This window comes from Ranitomeya variabilis, chromosome 2 (genome assembly GCF_051348905.1).
Source record: "Ranitomeya variabilis isolate aRanVar5 chromosome 2, aRanVar5.hap1, whole genome shotgun sequence".
NCBI classification, from domain to species: Eukaryota; Metazoa; Chordata; class Amphibia; order Anura; family Dendrobatidae; genus Ranitomeya; species Ranitomeya variabilis.
The window spans coordinates 1070468157-1070490250 of record NC_135233.1 but is presented as its reverse complement, the minus strand read 5'-3'; the positions used below and the strand labels follow the sequence as shown (position 1 = coordinate 1070490250).

Genomic DNA, 22094 nt, shown 5'->3' with positions numbered 1-22094 from the left:
TACATAGGAGCAGTATTATAGTAGTTATATTCTTGTACATAGAGGCAGTATTATAGTAGTTATATTCTTGTACAAAGGGGCAGTATTATAGTAGTTATATTCTTGTACATAGGAGCAGTATTATAGTAGTTATATTCTTGTACATAGGGGCAGTATTATAGTAGTTATATTCTTGTACATAGGAGCAGTATTATAGTAGTTATATTCTTGTACATAGGAGCAGTATTATAGTAGTTATATTCTTGTACATAGGGGCAGTATTATAGTAGTTATATTCTTGTACATAGGAGCAGTATTATAGTAGTTATATTCTTGTACATGGGGCAGTATTATAGTAGTTATATTCTTGTACATAGGGGGCAGTATTATAGTAGTTATATTCTTGTACATGGGGCAGTATTATAGTAGTTATATTCTTGTACATAGGGCGCAGTATTATAGTATATTCTTGTACATAGGGGGCAGTATTATAGTAGTTATATTCTTGTACATAGGAGCAGTACTATAGTAGTTATATTCTTGTACATAGGAGCAGTATTATAGAAGATATATTCTTGTACATAGGGGCAGTATTATAGTAGTTATATTCTTGTACATAGGAGCAGTATTATAGTAGTTATATTCTTGTACATAGGAGCAGTATTATAGTAGTTATATTCTTGTACATAGGAGCATTACTATAATAGTTATATTCTTGTACATAGGAGCAGTATTATAGAAGATATATTCTTGTACATAGGGGCAGTATTATAGTAGTTATATTCTTGTACATAGGAGCAGTATTATAGTAGTTATATTCTTGTACATACGGGCAGTATTATAGTAGTTATATTCTTGTACATGGGGCAGTATTATAGTAGTTATATTCTTGTACATAGGGGGCAGTATTATAGTAGTTATATTCTTGTACATGGGGCAGTATTATAGTAGTTATATGCTTGTACATAGGGGGCAGTATTATAGTAGTTATATTCTTGTACATAGGGGGCAGTATTATAGTAGTTATATTCTTGTACATAGGAGCAGTACTATAGTAGTTATATTCTTGTACATAGGAGCAGTATTATAGAAGATATATTCTTGTACATAGGGGCAGTATTATAGTAGTTATATTCTTGTACATAGGAGCAGTATTATAGTAGTTATATTCTTGTACATAGGAGCAGTATTATAGTAGTTATATTCTTGTACATAGGAGCAGTATTATAGTAGTTATATTCTTGTACATAGGAGCAGTATTAGGGTATGTGTCCACGTTCAGGATTGCATCAGGATTTGGTCAGGATTTTTCATCAGTATTTGTAAGCCAAAACCAGGAGTGGGTGATAAATGCAAAAGTGGAGCATATGTTTCTATTATACTTTTCCTCTAATTGTTCCACTCCTGGTTTTGGCTTACAAATACTGATGAAAAATCCTGACCAAATCCTGATGCAATCCTGAACGTGCACACATACCCTTATAGTAGTTATATTATTGTACATAGGGGCAGTATTATAGTAGTTATATTCTTGTAGATAGGAGCAGTATTATAGTAGTTATATTCCTGTATATAGGGGCAGTATTATAGTAGTTATATTCTTGTACATAGGAGCAGTATTATAGTAGTTATATTCTTGTACATAGGGAGCAGTATTAAAGTAGTTATATTCTTGTACATAGGAGCAGTATTATAGTAGTTATATTCTTGTACATAGGAGCATTATTATAATAGTTATATTCTTGTATATATGAGTAGTATTATAGTAGTTATATTCTTGTACATAGGGGCAGTATTATAGTAGTTATATTCTTGTACATAGGAGCAGTATTATAGTAGTTATATTCTTGTGTATATGAGTAGTATTATAGTAGTTATATTCTTGTACATAGGGGCAGTATTATAGTAGTTATATTTTTGTACATAGGAGCAGTATTATGGTAGTTACATTCTTGTATATATGAGTAGTATTATAGTAGTTATATTCTTGTACATAGGAGCAGTACTATAGTAGTTATATTCTTGTACATAGGAGCAGTATTATAGAAGATATATTCTTGTACATAGGGGCGGTATTATAGTAGTTATATTCTGGTACATAGGAGCAGTATTATAGTAGTTATATTCTTGTACATAGGGAGCAGTATTAAAGTAGTTATATTCTTGTACATAGGAGCAGTATTATAGTAGTTATATTCTTGTACATAGGAGCATTATTATAATAGTTATATTCTTGTATATATGAGTAGTATTATAGTAGTTATATTCTTGTACATAGGGGCAGTATTATAGTAGTTATATTCTTGTACATAGGAGCAGTATTATAGTAGTTATATTCTTGTGTATATGAGTAGTATTATAGTAGTTATATTCTTGTACATAGGGGCAGTATTATAGTAGTTATATTTTTGTACATAGGAGCAGTATTATGGTAGTTACATTCTTGTATATATGAGTAGTATTATAGTAGTTATATTCTTGTACATTGAGGCAGTATTATAGTAGTTATATTTTTGTACATAGGAGCAGTATTATAGCAGTTATATTCCTGTATATAGGGGCAGTATTATAGTAGTTATATTCTTGTACATAAGGAGCAGTATTCTAGTAGTTATATTCTTGTACATAGGGAGCAGTATTCTAGTAGTTATATTCTTGTACATAGGAGCAGTATTATAGTAGTTATATTCTTGTACATAGGGGCAGTATTATAGTAGTTATATTCTTTTACATAGGGAGCAGTGTTATAGTAGTTATATTCTTGTACATAGGAGCAGTATTATAGTAGTTATATTCTTGTACATAGGAGCAGTATTATAGTAGTTATATTCTTGTACATAGGAGCAGTATTATAGTAGTTATATACTTGTACATAGGAGCAGTATTATAGTAGTTATATTCTTGTACATAGGGGCAGTATTATAGTAGTTATATTCTTGTACATAGGAGCAGTGTTATAGTAGTTATATTCTTGTACATAGGGGCAGTATTATAGTAGTTATATTCTTGTACATAGGGAGCAGTATTATAGTAGTTATATTCTTCTACATAGGGGCAGTATTATAGTAGTTATATTCTTGTACATAGGAGCAGTGTTATAGTAGTTATATTCTTGTACATAGGAGCAGTATTATAGTAGTTATATTCTTGTACATAGGAGCAGTATTATAGTAGTTATATTCTTGTACATAGGGGCAGTAATATAGTAGTTATATTCTGGTACATAGGGGCACTATTATAGTAGTTATATTCTTGTACATAGGGGCAGTAATATAGTAGTTATATTCTTGTACATAGGGGCAGTATTATAGTAGTTATATTCTTGTACATGGGGCAGTAATATAGTAGTTATATTCTTGTACATAGGGGCAGTATTATAGTAGTTATATTCTTGTACATGGGGCAGTAATATAGTAGTTATATTCTGGTACATAGGGGCAGTATTATAGTAGTTATATTCTTGTACATAGGAGCAGAATTATTGTAGTTATATTCTTGTACATAGGAGCAGTATTATAGTAGTTATATTCTTGTACATAGGGGCAGTAATATAGTAGTTATATTCTTGTGCATAGGAGCAGTATTATAGTAGTTATATTCTTGTACATAGGAGCAGTATTATAGTAATTTTCTTGTACATAGGAGCAGTATTATAGTAGTTATAGTCTTGTACATAGGAGCAGTATTATAGTAGTTATAGTCTTGTACATAGGAGCAGTATTATAGTAGTTATATTCTTGTACATAGGGGCAGTATTATAGTAGTTATAGTCTTGTACATAGGGGGCAGTGATATAGTAGTTATATTCTTGTACATAGGGGCAGTATTATAGTAGTTATATTCTTGTACATAGGAGCAGTATTATAGTAGTTATAGTCTTGTACATAGGAGCAGTATTATAGTAGTTATATTCTTGTATATAGGGGCAGTATTATAGTAGTTATAGTCTTGTACATAGGGGGCAGTGATATAGTAGTTATATTCTTGTACATAGGGGCAGTATTATAGTAGTTATATTCTTGTACATAGGAGCAGTATTATAGTAGTTATAGTCTTGTACATAGGGGGCAGTGATATAGTAGTTATATTCTTGTACATAGGGGCAGTAATATAGCAGTTATATTCTTGTACATAGGGGCAGTAATATAGTAGCTATATTCTGGTACATAGGGGCAGTATTATAGTCGTTATATTTTTGGGCAGCAATGGCCCATCAATAGGAGACTAAGAAGACTACATAATACCATACACAATTTTTTTTCCGTTATATTCTGGCATCAGATGCTTTGGATCAAGGACAGGGCCTTACTGTCGATACTGCAGATATAGAGGTCTACTGCTATCATTTATGTTTGTAGTGCAGAAAAACTGACTTTCCCCAATACTCACATGTGACACCCTTGTGCTTACGTTCTGTTGTAACTGTTTTATTCATATATCAGCAGCTACTTTTCTTACCTTATCTCTGCGCATGAGAAAAAGTATATCTTCAGCGGAAATAACTCTGGCTCCTCTCATCTGAGACACCTCAGCCGCTTGTTGCAACTGAAAAAGAAAAAAGAACAAACATTTTTTTTATGTTTTTTTTTTTTTTGTTTGTTTTTTACAATTTTTTTCATTTTTTTCTTTACAGTTACCATGATAACGTAGAGACATTAAAATAAGGGGCAGATAAAGAAAGTAAGACAAATCCCTGAAGATCAGACACTGGGTTTCTTTGCAAAGTTTTTTTTTTTTTAATGGATGTAAAAGTGGACAAACCTTTAAAACAAATGTTGCACATACCGTATATTTTTTTATTTTTTACATAAAACATAAGTTGAAAGAGCAGCTGTCATTTCAGATGATTTGTCAGAAAAAAAGCTGCTGTTCCTACACAATTTCTGGCCATTATATGACTTGCATCTTGCATTTTCACCAGTTTTCACTTTTGCAGGTTCTCACTCTATTTTTCAGTTGACTCTGAGCTGGTGGGTAGAGACTTGCTGCTATGATGTCTCCCATACAGCTATCACACAGGCATGGAGGAATCCTGCACTCCTGCCTTCATGTAGAACATGTTCAGAAGCAGTAGCAGCAGAATGGAGGACATTATACAACATTTCTGAGCATTGTAACTGTGAATCAAGCACTCAGGTGAGATAAAACACTTACTAGAAAGCAGTAGCACGGTTTTTATGTGTCTGTGCCCCTCTACCCTTCTATTCCCTATACATAGACTTTAGTGGTCAGCTGTTTTTGATCATTCAGTGAGCTGACAGCACAGTTTAGGCTGAGCAAGATGAATTTTAACTATTTTTCAGAGTGGATGATGAGTTCGGGAGGCAGAGGGAAGGATAAATAGTTTGAGTGGAGAATGAAGCATATTTCTTCATACCTTTAAACTGTCCCAGATCCAGCAGGACAATCTCAAATTAGGAGAGATGCTTTAATTTCCCAGGATGGTTAGGTCTCTACTTCAACTCTCTGACTCAGGACCATGAGTGTAGGGCAGGCACCTGTATGTGCTCTGTACATTCATTCATATTCATTCATTCATTCACTCAAGTATGGTCTGATCCAGGATTCAAACCCCAAACCTCTCTCATTCCAGGCAGCAGCTGCAGAATTTTCTCTTCTTACATACCGTAACTGAATGATGATTTTCCTTACAGTCCCATTGGTCTGATACATCCCTATATACCACTATACCTATATACTAAACAAATATATACACCCACAGACACACACACACATACGGTATATGTGTAAACAAAATTGTAGCTGTGAATGACACCATCCACTTTAACATACAATGTAATGAAAGTTGTGGAAGAAAATTCCAAGTGGGACGAAATGGTGAACAAAATGTAATTCTGCCATATCTTTTCTGGATTTTGTTTTTATGGTATCCACTGTGTGTTAAAAGGAACATGGTAACATGATTCTCGAAATCAGTACAATGATGGCATGCCAAACTTATATTTTTTTTCTTTATTTAAGCAATGTACAAAAATTCAGAAATTTTAAAAAATATATATATGTTTTATGTTGCTATTCACAAATGTTTTTATTTTTCCATTGATAGACGTGCTTTATGGCTTGTTTTTTGTGTAGCGAGTTGTTTTATTGATACGAATTTGGGGTATTTACAAAGTTTTGATAATTTTTATTGCATATTTTAGGGAAGTTGCTCATATTTTGGGGGTTTTAACGCATAAGTTAATTTCTTATACTTCCCCATGGTGACGTCATGTCTATAGTACATATAACCACTGCAGTCAATCCCCTCAGCTGCAGGTTCAGTTAGCAAGAGCCGTTGAACTCAGTGACTGGCTGCAGCAGTAACATGCGCTGCAGATATGACGTCAATACTGTAATCTGTAAAAGTGGGTTAGAGCCGACACTGGAACATGGGAAGAAAAGTATTGCTGTTTATATTATTTTTAACATGGTTGCGCTGATGGTGTTCAAAACAATGAAAGGGGAAAATCCCTCTTAAGATGCTCCTCTCTGCCGCTCATCCGGGCCTCACTGTGGCATTGAAAGTGGCAATATGCCGTGGCCTGAGGGCAGAGAGGAGTGCCGAGGAGATGGCCCAAGGGCAGAGAGAAGCGCCGAGGAGATGGCCCGAGGGCAGAGAGAAGCGGCGAGGAGACGGCCCAAGGGCAGAGAGGAGCGCCAAGGAGACGGCCCGAGGGTAGAGAGGAGAGCTAAGGAGACGGCCTGAGGGCAGAGAGGAGAGCCGAGGAGACGGCACGAGGGCAGAGAGGAGCGCCGAGGAGACGGCCCGAGGGCAGAGAGCAGCGCCGAGGAGACGGCCCGAGGGCAGAGAGGAGAGCTGAGGAGACGGCCTGAGGGCAGAGAGGAGAGCCGAGGAGACGGCACGAGGGCAGGCAGGAGAGCCGAGGAGACGGCCCGAGGGCATAGAGGAGAGCCGAGGAGACGGCCTGAGGGCAGAGAGGAGAGCCGAGGAGACGGCCCGAGGGCAGAGAGGAGTGCCAAGGAGACGGCCCGAGGGCAGGGAGGAGAGCTGAGGAGACGGCCTGAGGGCAGAGAGGAGCGCCAAGGAGACGGCCCGAGGGCAGGCAGGAGAGCCGAGGAGACGGCCCGAGGGCATAGAGGAGAGCCGAGGAGACAGCCCAAGGGCAGAGAGGAGAGCCGAGGAGACGGCCTGAGGGCAGAGAGGAGAGCTGAGGAGACGGCCCGAGGGCAGAGAGGAGAGCTGAGGAGACGGCCTGAGGGCAGAGAGGAGAGCCGAGGAGACGGCACGAGGGCAGAGAGGAGCGCCGAGGAGACGGCCCGAGGGCAGAGAGCAGCGCTGAGGAGACGGCCCGAGGGTAGAGAGGAGAGCCGAGGAGATGGCCCGAGGGCAGAGAGGAGAGCCGAGGAGACGGCACGAGGGCATAGAGGAGAGCCGAGGAGACAGCCTGAGGGCAGAGAGGAGAGCCGAGGAGACGGCCCGAGGGCAGGCAGGAGAGCCGAGGAGACGGCCCGAGGGCATAGAGGAGAGCCGAGGAGACAGCCTGAGGGCAGAGAGGAGAGCCGAGGAGACAGCCTGAGGGCAGAGAGGAGAGCCGAGGAGACGGCACGAGGGCAGAGAGGAGCGCCAAGGAGACGGCCCGAGGGCAGGCAGGAGAGCCGAGGAGACGGCCCGAGGGCATAGAGGAGAGCCGAGGAGACAGCCTGAGGGCAGAGAGGAGAGCCGAGGAGACGACCTGAGGGCAGAGGAGAGCCGAGGAGACGGCACGAGGGCAGAGAGGAGTGCCGAGGAGACGGCCCAAGGGCAGGGAGGAGAGCCGAGGAGGCGGCCCAAGGGCAGAGAGGAGAGCCGAGGAGACGGCACGAGGGCAGAGGAGCGCCAAGGAGACGGCCCGAGGGCAGGGAGGAGAGCCAAGGAAATGGCCCGAGGGCAGAGAGGAGAGCCGAGGAGAGCCAAGGAGACGGTCTGAGGGCAGAGAGGAGCGCCGAGGAGACGGCCCGAGGGCAGAGAGGAGGGCCGAGGAGATGGCCCGAGGGCAGAGAGGAGCGCCGAGGAGACTGCCCAAGGGCAGAGAGGAGCGCCGAGGAGACGGCCCTAGGGCAGGGAGGAACACCGAGGAGACGGCCCTAGGGCAGAAAGGAGCCCTGAAAAGACAGCTCGACAGCAGAGAGGAACACTGAGGAGACGGCCTGTGGGTAGAGAGGAGTGCTGAGAATACAGCCTGAGGGCAGAATAGAGTGCCGAAGAGATGGCCTTAGAGCAGACAAGAGCCTTAGGAGAAGGCCTGAGGCAGAGAGGAATGCAGAGAAGAAAGCCTGAGGGCAGGCTGCTGGGACTTCCATCAATCAGCTGACATCTGTGGAGAAACCTGGTTGTAAGCATTCGATTTCCCTGCAGCGCCACCACAGGGGAAATGAAGCATTTTAAAATGCCCATTGAAATCAATGGATGTTCCGTGTAATACAGGACAGCTCCGGTCCTCCAGGGCAAGGGACGCTCTTGAGATATATGAAAAGTTATTTTAAGACCAAGCAACCCTCCTACTAATAAAATTGCTATTCTTTTTGCCTGATCTAAATTTTTAATACAATTCCTTGTTTCTGAAATTACAAATCGTCATATACAAGCATCCAAGATACAAAGAATACAGTAAGGACGGATGACTGTTACAGATACATTTAGAATTAACTAAATCCACTACAAAGGTACAGGAAGCCAAATAAATGGGAACTTCAAACTCACATTACACGAGCTGTCGGGAGAAGGAAAAATGCACCTGAAAACGATTTAATGAAATTCTACCGCTCTCCATCTCGCACACTTGGCCAATGTTTCACTCAATATCACTGTCTGAATTGGAGCATTAATAATTCTCAGATCCCATGCTGCTAAGATCTGAATTAAGCCCATTCACAAGTTGAAAAGATCAACAAAAACAGTAGCCGGTTCTAATACCCAAATCGGAAAAAAAAAATGTAAAAATTAAAAAAAAGGAAAAATTACTTCAGAGCTGGCAAAATGACACCGGGCACAGACTTCAGTCCATAAATCATAATACAGAACTGCATTAATTTTTTTTTTTCCACACTAATCAGACGCACACAAAACATTAACTGTATCTACGGCAGACAACAGAAAACATACAGCGTGAAACGTTAGCAATATTTCCCCTGTAAAATTCACTTGGGCCCTTACTACTACAACCAGGGCAGGGGCTCGGGGAGTTTGCAGGAACTTATAAGCAACAGTAACATAATCTAACTTGAAACTACCCTGGAAAATGTAAGAATGTGAAAAATGATCGTCCTATTTGCTTGGCAGGAGTAAAATCAACTTTTCTTCTGATTAGATTCAGGGCATGTGAGGTACTTCTCTGTCTTTTTTTTTTTGCAAAGATGGAAAAAAAGATTTTAGGAAAAAGTTGTAATAAATAATTAGACCACATCAAGAGTATTGATTAGACATCGATGGGAAATAATCATCGGACTACATTATGTACGACGTGGCTACACCGCCATCTACAATGCTGTGTGTGTTCCGACACCTTTCCATCATAGGCTTCTGTGAGGTCAAATCAAATGGACTTACCCTTTGGCCTTTAGGGGGTCGTTTCCTGTTTTTAAATTAAGAATCCACAGATTTTTTTTATTTGATACCTTACTGGCCACCTCTGCAATCAGCGGTAACTGGTTTCCTAGGCAAGGAGAGCAAGACTCACAAGCTATTTTCTTTAGAGCTTGAAAGCACTGCTCTAAAGTTGGTTTTATGTGACGCTAGTCATTACTCACAGACAAGCCATGAGGCTTAGGGTAGTCAAGAGGTCCGAGGTCAGATACCAATAGGGCTCGATATATACAAAGGGGTAAGGCAAAGGAATAGTCAAGTAAAAGTCTAAGGTCAGAATTCTGGGAAGGTAGAGGATTAAGACAAAGGGGCACAGCAAACGGATGGTCAAAGGAAAGGTCCAATGTTAGGCAACAAAAGATCAAATACAGGAACACAGAGAACAGAGCAAGCACACACCATGTGAGCAAAGCTACAACTGGCAATAATTGGAGGTAGAGAGCTAGCTAAATAACCAGGTCATCACTCGAATAACAGACACATGCATGAAGCCCCAACAAGTCCTGGCACTGATTAGATGGCTGAACTGTTACTCAACACACTGAACGCTCAGCACGCCCCATCCTCCGATTGGATAGCTGAGGTGTCCATCACCATACTGAAAGCTCGGCAAGCTGAACTGTCACACCGAAAGGTGTGATCGTGACATTGTGTCTGGCCACTTCACTGCCCCGATGTTGCAGAGACAAAGTCGGGTCTGGATGCAGCACTGTTCCAGCCAACAGCTCAACCATGCTGCTGGTCTCTAATGTCAATGATCAGGGGCGAACCAAACCCTGCAAACAGGAATCAGTGAGACTGCCGAGTGGTGAACTTCTGGAGATAGGAGATCTGACAACCAAAGCCTTGGGTGTCCTGGACCCCATCACCAATTCTCCTTCTGTACTCCTGGAGATAGGAGATCTGACAACCAAAGCCTTGGGTGTCCTGGACCCCATCATCAATTCTCCTTCTGTACTCCTGGAGATAGGAGATCTGACAACCAAAGCCTTGGGTGTCCTGGACCCCATCATCAATTCTCCTTCTGTACTCCTGGAGATAGGAGTTCTGACGACCAAAGTCTTGGGTGTCCTGGACCACCATCACCAATTCTCCTTCAGTAGACTCCATTGAGAAGGCAGTTACCACTGCACACAGGTAAAATTCCATAAGACTGACGTTTTGGAGATATTCTGACTTGGTCAGTGAAATAAAAAATAGTTACATAATAATGTCGGTAGAGACAGCTATCCATTGAACAAACATTCACCTGTCCCCTATCTGATGAGTCTGGACAGTTTTAGAATCCGCTCTTGTAAGCAGCCATTAAACAAGGACAAATCACCTTATACTGCTGATCTGCGTTCATTCTGCCAGGAAATTTGCACCAGGTGTTTCATCAAGGGTGGAGATAAGGAGCTGCCAGATGCCTCGGCTCATCTTTCAGTGACACAACGGATTTTACAACCAGTTGTATGGTGGGTGCAGAGACAGCAGTCACAACCGGGGTTGAGTGGGCGAAAAGGCTTTGGACATCAGTAGGAGCAATAAAATATAAGGTAGGTGACAGTACCTCTTCTTCAACTTGTGTATCTCCCTTCTGTAACCGCCTTCCCAGGGCCACCTGAATTTTTTCGATCCGGTTTTCAGTTTCTCAGTTTGGGAGGAAATTTTTAACAGTGGTTTTTTGCTCAACATTTTGTCTTTTATGCCAATGTGCATCAAAGAAAAGACACGTCACTTACTTTTACCCCACGATGCGGGTTTTAAAACCTTGTCGTATGAACAGCAGCATGGCTTCTTGATTGAAGTCAATAGAAATTTCTTGTAGGAGCACGATAGAGCTTTTCAACGTCAAAACACACTTAAAAGGCAGATTTTTGCATGTTTTTTCAGTTTGTCATGTTTTTTTTTCTTTTGCTTCATTTGATCCAGTTGTCAAAATTGGGGCCGAAACGACTCAAGAACTTACGCGTACTACAGTCATGTTTCACATTGACACCAATAAAAACATTATTCAAAGCGTAGTTCAAGCTATTTTTCATGAGAATCTGCTCCAAATCCATATGAAAAAAATAAAACCTCGTAGTGGACATACTCTTCGGAAAACTTCTTAAACTAGACAGCACTAACTTGCAAATTAGAATTATACTGCAACCTCCACCAATTATTGCATAGGGCTACGCTTCAGGAGAAAATACACCCTTCTTCAGGCACTGTACGTTTGATTCATAGGATCAGGGATTTTATTTATTTTATTTTTTTTTTAATTATCTTCTGAGCTTTGCTCAAGCCACAAATTATATAGATGAAATGATGGAACAGACACTCAATAGTCATGGGACGTCCATGAAATGCCCCTCTTTATGCTGCAGTGAGGGGTGGGATTATTATCACGGTGGAAACATGGAGCACAAGAGTGAATTTGGCCTTAGAGGACAGAACAGATTTTAGGGCTGCGACGCGCGTTTCATTCCCTTAACCCATGGACCCATGTTAACTGAGCAGAGAACAAGTCCCCTGCGCCATTATCTTCTGGCTGCACATCTTTCCATTGTGTAATGTGTGTTGTTAAACCGCCGTCTGGGAAGGAGCTCCAGTTAATCGCCGACACATGTGAACGTTCCTCGTCAGATGGGGTCACGGCCAGTTTTATTTCTTCTAATTGTACCTATAATAGAGCTCTGACATTTAATGAGCGGCCAGAGCGGAGGAATAAATGATGCTAATCAGCGCACCAGAAAACTATTAAAATTGAACAGAGCTGGCAATGACAAGACTAATATAAGTTGGATGCAGGTAGAGAAGTAGAAGGTCTACGTCATACACCCATTGCCCAGAGAAAAAGATAACCCAAGACTGAGGACTATAAAAAGATGGGTGACAACTCCTGTAAGAGCATATTGGTTGTCACCCAACTGATCTTCTTAAAGTAGCACTTTAGGATTTTTTTCCCCTACTATATATGACTCAGGATGATCTAATTTAGCTGCCCCGTCTGGAAACTAAAGGCACACTTCTCTTCAGTTAGGTAATGTGATCACCTTGTGACCCCCATGCAAGTTGCAAGGCTTTACTGTATGTTCTGTGAAGGGGTCACCATCTCCTTCACCAGAACTTCCAACATGATGCAACTGCATGGACTGTACCACTGAAGTTCACCATGGAAGTCTGATGACAGACAGTGATGTCTGGACCACCTAAGGGTTTCCTGACCCAGAATCGGTAGCCTCATATATACCTATAAGAATTCTGGAGATCTGCGGCCGTTCCGGACATGACCGGTCATATTGGACTTTGACTGTCGGAAGCGTGAACCCGGCCTTATGGTGACTTTATATATGTTTGGATGGACAGACATAATAATGAAAAAGGAGCGTTCGGGGGTGGCAAACTAGGTTAATTAACTAAAGACATCATTTACTATGTGCCCTTGATATGGGAACGTGAGAAGCAAAATAAAACCAGACAATATTACTTAGTGGAGGGCGGCATTATTTGAGAATTGATTTGTAGTGTTATGTAGAGACTGTGGGGCAGATGGCTATATGGGATATTTAAGGTGGTTTATTGTGGGCACTGAATATTTTCTGAGCACAGTATGGGGATATAATGTGGGCTGCATTTGGCACATAGCACTATATGACAGCACAAAGTGCAGGAGAGGCAGCTCAGAACTTGTTCACCTGAGGTCTGAGCATAGCGGTGCTGGAAGAAACGACAGGTCAAGTGATACGCGGTGGAGGATTTTCTGGGCAGATCCTCCTGGCAGAATTATACTGTTACTATATATAATGGACCTCTGAAATTATGGAGCGAACGGCACAGATACAGCTTCCTGCCGGGATATAAGACATCAGGTAGCAGGTCATTGTTGTAACACCTGTGGATAGTGGAACCACTGCGCTTCGGGCCGGGCTTACCCTGGAGGGGTGTAACTAAACCGCCACCTGGTTCTCACTGGAGACTCTGATGGTGATATCAGGCTTCAGCGGCAGATCGCTACCAGGTACCACTACAGGGCAGTGTCTGGAGCAGTAGCAGCTGACCCCAAGGGTCAGAGATGCTGGTTCAGTATTGAGTCCCAAGCAGGACAGGTCAGCCACTGGTACGGATTAAGAATGTGAAGCTTCTGGAAAGGAGACAGTACGGCCACTGGTAATGGTACAGACTGTGCGGCTTCTGGATCGTGGACAGGTCAGGTATGGAAGAAGAATACAGGTTAGACAAAACAGAATCAGGATAACAGCAGGCAGGTAGGCAGGCAAGTATTAACTAACTTTGCACAAACGTTGCTCAGGCAACTCCCAACAGGTAGAGGTGCCTTAAGAAGTAAGTGTCTCCCAGCTATTGGCTGGAGACACTTTAGGAATGTGTGTGCTGTCTCTTTAGGAGACAGGGAGCGCGCATGAGGTGAGCTCAGACCCTGGGGAGTAGAAGCAGAGGCAGGAGAAATGGATAGGCGGCCGGGGAGGTGAGTAAGTAGCCATCCCTGTTGGGAGGAGAGAGCAGAGGCATAGGACGCTGGCGCTATGTTGGTTTCTCTACAGAAAATGGTGGTAGGTCATAGTCTCTCTACATGAAGTTGTGTCTCTCTACAGGAAGCAGTGGTGGAAAAATAGGTCCTTTTCTCTGCTTCTTACTTTCCTTATCGTCAAACGGCAATGCACCTCAAACAGATATCATACCATGGCATGAGCAGTACATGCTTGAAAGTGCAGAAAAGGAAGTTCCAGCTCCTATAATACTGGCAGAATGCTTATGAATGGGAGAAGCTAACTGAAAAAAGAGTGGGTGCGAAGTTACAGAGTATGAGAATTGGAATAGTCCTTACATATACTAAACCTGGTATCTGCATCAGAGCTATTTTCACCTGGTGGAGGATGAGGGCAGCAAGATTATGCTTCTCTACATGTTCTAAAGGACAGATACGCTTTAAGGACCGAAAGATGTGAGTTATTAAGAGATAAATTTGGCAACCAAAAGAGAACACTTTCAGGGATTCACCTGTCGAGTGACTGCAGCCTGCCTCAAACTTTTGGCTGCTGTCAGATGAAATTTCCATATATAAAGAGGATTATAGCCAGTCAACCCCGATCGGAGTGACTCATTGCATCTTGCTGCAGCGAGCCAGCGCTACACTTACAAGCACATAAGGTGCCGTCTCTACTAAATCCCATCATTCAACCCACGTATTATCATCATCATGATCGCAGGAGAAGTACTTATAGTGCCGACTGATACTTTAGTCTCATAATAACAATAAGTGGTGTGTAGACGGGTGCCAGGTGGAAGAGACAACTTTCCAAGATTAGAAAGATTAGATGTGCATAAAAGCCGTCTATCAAGGAGGGACGGGATGGAGTCACGTGAACTGCTCAATCCTGTGCTGCTGCCCTAATGCTGCTCATATATCTACAGCTCCTTACAATGTATTGACACAGGCAGGAACCAGAGTGAATTATCTTTTTGCATTAATACACACAAAATTGTGCAAACCTGCTTAAAATAACCTCTAAGCAAGATACCTCTATATGATTTGTATCCTGAATTTTTAGAAGATTCCCCCTATGAGGCTCTATGATCTTCAGTTGTCACTGAGCTGGTGGGCAGAACCTAGTCACTACGTCTCCTTTACACATAGACATGAGAGATCGCAGCTCTCCTGTCTCTATGCAACACACGTTAACAAGAGGCAGCATGGAGAAAATTAATGTAGAGCATTACTGTGCTGTGTAGCTGGGAATCCAGGTATGTGGTGACATAAAACTACTATAAAGCATCAGGATATGTGTATCCACCTTTATCTGAATGCGCTGCTACCTTGTCCCCACCCCTGAGACTTTAATCTGATCCCTCAGTTAGACCCCTTACTGTCTTGTATTGATTTTAACAGTTTTTCAGAATAATGAATTCAGGAGGCAGAGGGAGAAGTGACTTATAAGTGGAGAAAGAAACAAGGTTCTCTGATAAGATATATTACACATCTGCTTATATTCGCTTTTACTATTAATTTATGCAAAGTTTGTTTAAAGGACAGTGGCCATTGAAATAAAATACAATGCTCTGCACTTATTAGAAACCCAAGACAAGCGCAGGGTGAGAAACCTCTTGGAGACATGCAGTGTATTCCTAGCAGTTCATGTAGAAGGTGTCAAAATTGAAGGATCTAAATGAATGAATTGTAATGATTCCATATGCAGACGGCAATGAAAGGTCTGGAAAATGATAAGGTAATGAAGAACAAAGTAAATCACAAAAGGTGCAGGATTGCAGCAGGGTGGCTCAGTGGTTAGCACCGTATGGTGGCTCAGTGGTTAGCACCGTATGGTGGCTCAGTGGTTAGCACAGTATGATGGCTCAGTAGTTAGCACAGTATGGTAGCTCAGTGTGGTTATCACTGTATTGTGGCTCAGTGGTTAGCACTGTATGGTGGCTCAGTGGTTAGCACTGTATGGTGGCTTAGTGGTTAGCACTGTATGGCAGCTCAGTGGTTTGCACTGCATGGTGGCTCAGTGGTTAGCACTGTATGGTGGCTCAGTGGTTAACACTGTATGGTGTCTCAGTAGTTAGCACAGCAAGGTGGCTCAGTGGTTATCACTGTATGGCAGCTCAGTGGTTAGCACTGCATGGTGGCTCAGTAGTTAGCACAGTAAGCTGGCTCAGTGGTTAACACATTAGGGTGGCTCAGTAGTTAGCTCTGTGTGGTGGCTCAGTGTTTAGCACTGTTGCTTTACTACGTTGGAGTCCTGGGTTCAAATCCCACCGAGGACAACATCTGCAAGGAGTTCTCCCCATTTTGCGTGGGTTTCCTGATGTCCGACCTCTGATAAGGACTCTACGTTGTGAGCCCCAATGAGGACAGCGATAGTAATTTCTGTATCGTGCTGTGGAATCAATGGCGCTATATAAGTGAGTAAAATAAATAAAGAAATCTGGTCTTCCTCTCTGATGGGCAGTGATAGCGGAGAGGCATATGGGGAAGTCTCCTGGTACTCAGGATCTGCCCGATCACGGCCTGTAGCCACCACCAGCGGGAGCTTGTAATCTACAATAGGAATGCTTTAAGGACTCCAATTACTGAAGATTTAAATACCCCCGACAAGCCACCAAAACCTTTGACATTCTGTCATTAACAGGCATTGACGCAACTACCATAAACCTCTCCCACAGAGTATCTCAAAATCATGTTTTTGTTTTTCTTTTGAGGCATTGCTCAACACTCACATTAAGATATTTTGCACCCAGGGGCAAGGTAAGGAAAGACATCTGTATAACATGTTAACAACCTTGAGTATGACTCCTAACTCTTTCCCCAACCTTCCAAACAAGGACATTTTATTAATCCTTCAACCTACATACAGGTGTTGCTCACTAAATTAGAATGTCGTCAAACAGTTAATCTAGCTCAGTTCTTCAATACAAACAGTGAAACTCACATATTCTATAGAGTCATTACACACAGAGTGATCTATTTCACGTGTTTATTTCTGTTAATGTTGATGATTATGGCTTACAGCCAATGAAAACCCAAAAGTCATTACACCGCTGGAATGGTGCCAGCATGGCAGGTGAGAATACGTTTTTTTATTTTATCGGGGCCAAATATTTAGTTCAAGGATGGGTTCTCCTAGTAGTGGATAGTGGACAACCCCTAAAAACTAATGTGATATTTATTAACAATTCGATACACATATTTATTGTGCAGACAACGTTTCAGTCAATAACTTGGACCTTCTTCAGATAAACTTTCAAATCAAAGTATCAAAGAAAACTTAGCAACCTGCAGAATATTAATCCAAAAAAATAGTAAACCTAAGTAAGTAAACCTATATATACCTTGTATTCCGTTTACAAATGTTTTGGCATTTGACCTTAAAGGGGTTGTCCACTATTAGGACATTTCCTGATCAAAATGTTTGGCCCGATAAAATAAAGTCTATACTCGCCTCCTGTGCCGTCGCCGTTACCAGTCTTTCCCGAGAACTCTCGTGCAGTGTTGTGACACAGGACCCTGGCGCCTAATCAGCGTTGGCGTCACTGTCCCCACCTTCGGACAAATTGATCATGAAGAGGAAGTCCGGGGCTGCAGCTGATCTCGAACTTCCTCTTCATGTTTTGTCTTAAGGTGAAGACAGTGACGTCAGCGCTGATTGGCCGTCGGCCCGGGCATGGAGTATAGGCTTTATTATTGGATGGGGGGTCAAGCGAGGGGCATGACAAGAAGCTGTCCACGTAGTGGACAACTTCTTCAATTTGTGTATATTTCATCATTTATGGTTTTTATTATTATTTTTTAATTATTATTAATCTGCAATTTGCTTAGTTTTCTTCATGTTACTTTGATTTTCTAGTTTATCCAAAGAAGGTCTAAGTTATTGACCGAAACGTTGACTATACAACATACATGCACACTGGATGGCTCATAAATATCACCTCAATTTAACTAGAGTGCCGAGTAGGGTTGAGCGAAACGGATCGGTCATTTTCATAAGTCGCCGACTTTTGGCAAAGTCGGCGTCTCATGAAACCCGATCCGATCCCAGCGTGGGGTCGGCCATGCGGTACGCGATCTTGGCGCCAAAGTCGCGTTTTGAATGACGCCTTCCCCGCCATTTTTTCAGCCAATTAATTGTGGGCAGCGTGATGACATAGGTTCCGGCCCGGTTTCTGCGGCGTCATAGAGCCATATTACCGTTTGGGCTGCAGTGATTTCCGGAGTCAAATACAATATATGCACGGAGGAGAGAGAGAGAGAGAGGGAGAGGGAGGGGGAGAGGGAGGGGGAGGGGGAGAGGGAGGGGGAGGGGGAGGGGGAGAGGGAGAGGGAGAGGGAGAGGGAGAGGGAGAGGGAGAGGGAGAGGGAGAGGGAGAGAGAGATATGAATGCACATTGACTTGCATTGGGTTTCGTGTTCCGGGACCGGAACCCGACTTTACAGTAGAATCGGCCGATTTCACACGATCCGACTTTTGAGAAGGTCGGGTTTCACAAAACCCAACTCGATCCTAAAAAAGCAAAAGTCGCTCAACCCTAGTGCCGAGTTCTCCAGGGTAGGACCCACATAGTGACCTTCTACTTGGAGTTCGGGAGATGGCGAAATAGGGGTGAATGTATACAATGGGGCTAGTCAGACGATGTGATAGGGGGAATAGAAATAATGGGGCTAAGGAGACGATGTGATAGGGGGAATAGAAATAATGGGGCTAAGGAGACGATGTGATAGGGGGAATAGAAATAATGGGGCTAAGGAGACGATGTGATAGGGGGAATAGAAATAATGGGGCTAGTCAGACGATGTGATACGGGGAATAGAAATAATGGGGCTAGTCAGACGATGTGATAGGGGGACTAGAAATAATGGGGCTAAGGAGACGATGTGATAGGGGGAATAGAAATAATGGGGCTAGTCAGACGATGTGATAGGGGGAATAGAAATAATGGGGCTAAGGAGACGATGTGATAGGGGGAATAGAAATAATGGGGCTAAGGAGACGATGTGATAGGGGGAATAGAAATAATGGGGCTAAGGAGACGATGTGATAGGGGGAATAGAAATAATGGGGCTAGTCAGACGATGTGATACGGGGAATAGAAATAATGGGGCTAGTCAGACGATGTGATAGGGGGACTAGAAATAATGGGGCTAAGGAGACGATGTGATAGGGGGAATAGAAATAATGGGGCTAGTCAGACGATGTGATAGGGGGAATAGAAATAATGGGGCTAAGGAGACGATGTGATAGGGGGAATAGAAATAATGGGGCTAAGGAGACGATGTGATAGGGGGAATAGAAATAATGGGGCTAAGGACACGATGTGATACGGGGAATAGAAATAATGGGGCTAGTCAGACGATGTGATAGGGGGAATAGAAATAATGGGGCTAGTCAGACGATGTGATAGGGGCAATAGAAATAATGGGGCTAGTCAGACGATGTGATAGGGGCAATAGAAATAATGGGGCTAAGGACACGATGTGATACGGGGAATAGAAATAATGGGGCTAGTCAGACGATGTGATAGGGGGAATAGAAATAATGGGGCTAAGGACACGATGTGATACGGGGAATAGAAATAATGGGGCTAGTCAGACGATGTGATAGGGGGAATAGAAATAATGGGGCTAAGGAGACGATGTGATAGGGGGAATAGAAATAATGGGGCTAAGGAGACGATGTGATAGGGGGAATAGAAATAATGGGGCTAGTCAGACGATGTGATGGGGGAATAGAAATAATGGGGCTAAGGAGACGATGTGATAGGGGGAATAGAAATAATGGGGCTAGTCAGACGATGTGATAGGGGGAATAGAAATAATGGGGCTAAGGACACGATGTGATAGGGGGAATAGAAATAATGGGGCTAGTCAGACGATGTGATAGGGGGAATAGAAATAATGGGGCTAAGGACACGATGTGATACGGGGAATAGAAATAATGGGGCTAGTCAGACGATGTGATAGGGGGAATAGAAATAATGGGGCTAGTCAGACAATGTGATAGGGGGAATAGAAATAATGGGGCTAGTCAGACGATGTGATAGGGGGAATAGAAATAATGGGGCTAAGGAGACGATGTGATAGGGGGAATAGAAATAATGGGGCTAAGGAGACGATGTGATAGGGGGAATAGAAATAATGGGGCTAGTCAGACGATGTGATAGGGGGAATAGAAATAATGGGGCTAGTCAGACGATGTGATAGGGGGAATAGAAATAATGGGGCTAGTCAGACGATGTGATAGGGGCAATAGAAATAATGGGGCTAAGGAGACGATGTGATAGGGGGAATAGAAATAATGGGGCTAAGGAGACGATGTGATACGGGGAATAGAAATAATGGGGCTAGTCAGACGATGTGATACGGGGAATAGAAATAATGGGGCTAGTCAGACAATGTGATAGGGGGAATAGAAATAATGGGGCTAGTCAGACGATGTGATAGGGGGAATAGAAATAATGGGGCTAAGGAGACGATGTGATAGGGGGAATAGAAATAATGGGGCTAAGGAGACGATGTGATAGGGGGAATAGAAATAATGGGGCTAGTCAGACGATGTGATAGGGGGAATAGAAATAATGGGGCTAGTCAGACGATGTGATAGGGGGAACAGAAATAATGGGGCTAAGGAGACGATGTGATAGGGGGAATGGATACAGCACTCTGTAAAAACAAAATTGCATAAATACCTAACTCAATGTTGAGTCGTTCTTTACTCATTCTCGGGCCCGTCACACCTCTGGATTCAGGTGTTGGCGCCAATAACTGCGCAGTGTAATAATTACATGTGGATGACGAATCGATAAGCTGCGAGTACGAATAATGCACTTTTGACCTTGAGCGGGAAAAAAACCTCGCGCATTGAGAAACTAAGCAGGGAGCGCGGCTGCCAGCACATTCATTAGCTCCGCACAGCGATCGCCCCTAATGCTCTCTAATCCCGGTAAGCTATGCGGCTACTGCCGGGATGCAGTGTTACTGTAAATAGGCAATTATGGCTTTGTACAAACAATGAGCGTATTATAAAAATCAGGAATATTTCCTCGTAAAAAACCCTTTTCTGATTTCATCTTGAAGGCTCGGGACTTGAGAATTTTTTCATTTTTTACAAATATCTTTTCACCTTTTGAAGGACTTTAACACGCTCTGCGCTATGAAGCAAACGTCACTAGAAAACCCCCTAAGGGTATGTGCACACGTTGCGGAATTTGCTGCGGATTTTTCCGCAGCGGATTTTGAAAATCCGCAGTGCAAAACCACTGCGGATTTTCACGCGGTTTCTTCTGCGGATTCCTCTGCGGGTTTTCAACTGCACTTTCCTATTGGTGCAGGTTGAACACCGCTGCGGAATCCGCAGAAAGAATGACATGCTACTTCTTTTTTTCCGCAGCATGTGCACTGCGGTTTTTGTTTTCCATAGGGTAACATTGTACTGTACACCGCATGAAAAACTGCTGCGGATCCGCAGCGTCAAAACCGCTGCGGATCCGCAGCAAAATCCGCAACGTGTGCACATAGCCTAAAGGGAACGTCAAAAAGTATATAAAAAGAGACCATAAAAAGAAATATAAGTGAACATGATACATATATTTGCATCCCTCATGACACAGCAATGCTGGGGCAACTTTTCCTTTAAGTCTACATAGTGCATTTGTTCTGTAATTCCTCCAAGAAATATAGGAATACGTTATCAATTTGGGCACCTAGAGTCTCAGACTATGCTCAGACACACACCTTTTTGTCAAGGGAATGGTAACATCTAGTTGTAAATGAAATCCTGGTTCTTTAAAGGTAATAGGTCAGCAGTTTTTTGTAAGCTGAGAGAAGCGCCATGTAGGGGCAGAGAGCCTGATTTCAGCGATATATCACTTACTGGGCTGCTGTCACGGGTGTGTCAGAGGCTACAGTCACTCTACATCTAGCTGCATAAGGTCTCTGTGTTTGGCATTGCAGACGCCTTCTTAATCCTTTTGAATTTTGGACCCAGTGGCAACCTCCCTCTGACTCTAATTGACACAACTGGACCTGGGTGTTTATAGACTCTCAGTC

The 22094-nt window shown here is 42.7% G+C and overlaps 1 protein-coding gene across 2 annotated transcripts in view; it reads right to left on the bottom strand.

The window, feature by feature from the left end:
* Window positions 1–22094, bottom strand: part of SUPT3H (SPT3 homolog, SAGA and STAGA complex component) — a 576749-nt gene that overhangs the window by 201349 nt on the left and 353306 nt on the right. For both annotated transcript variants that reach the window (XM_077291574.1, XM_077291575.1), the window contains one exon: window positions 4438–4524. In XM_077291574.1, the coding sequence (XP_077147689.1) occupies window positions 4438–4524 (87 nt within the window). The remainder of the gene's footprint in view (window positions 1–4437; window positions 4525–22094) is intronic.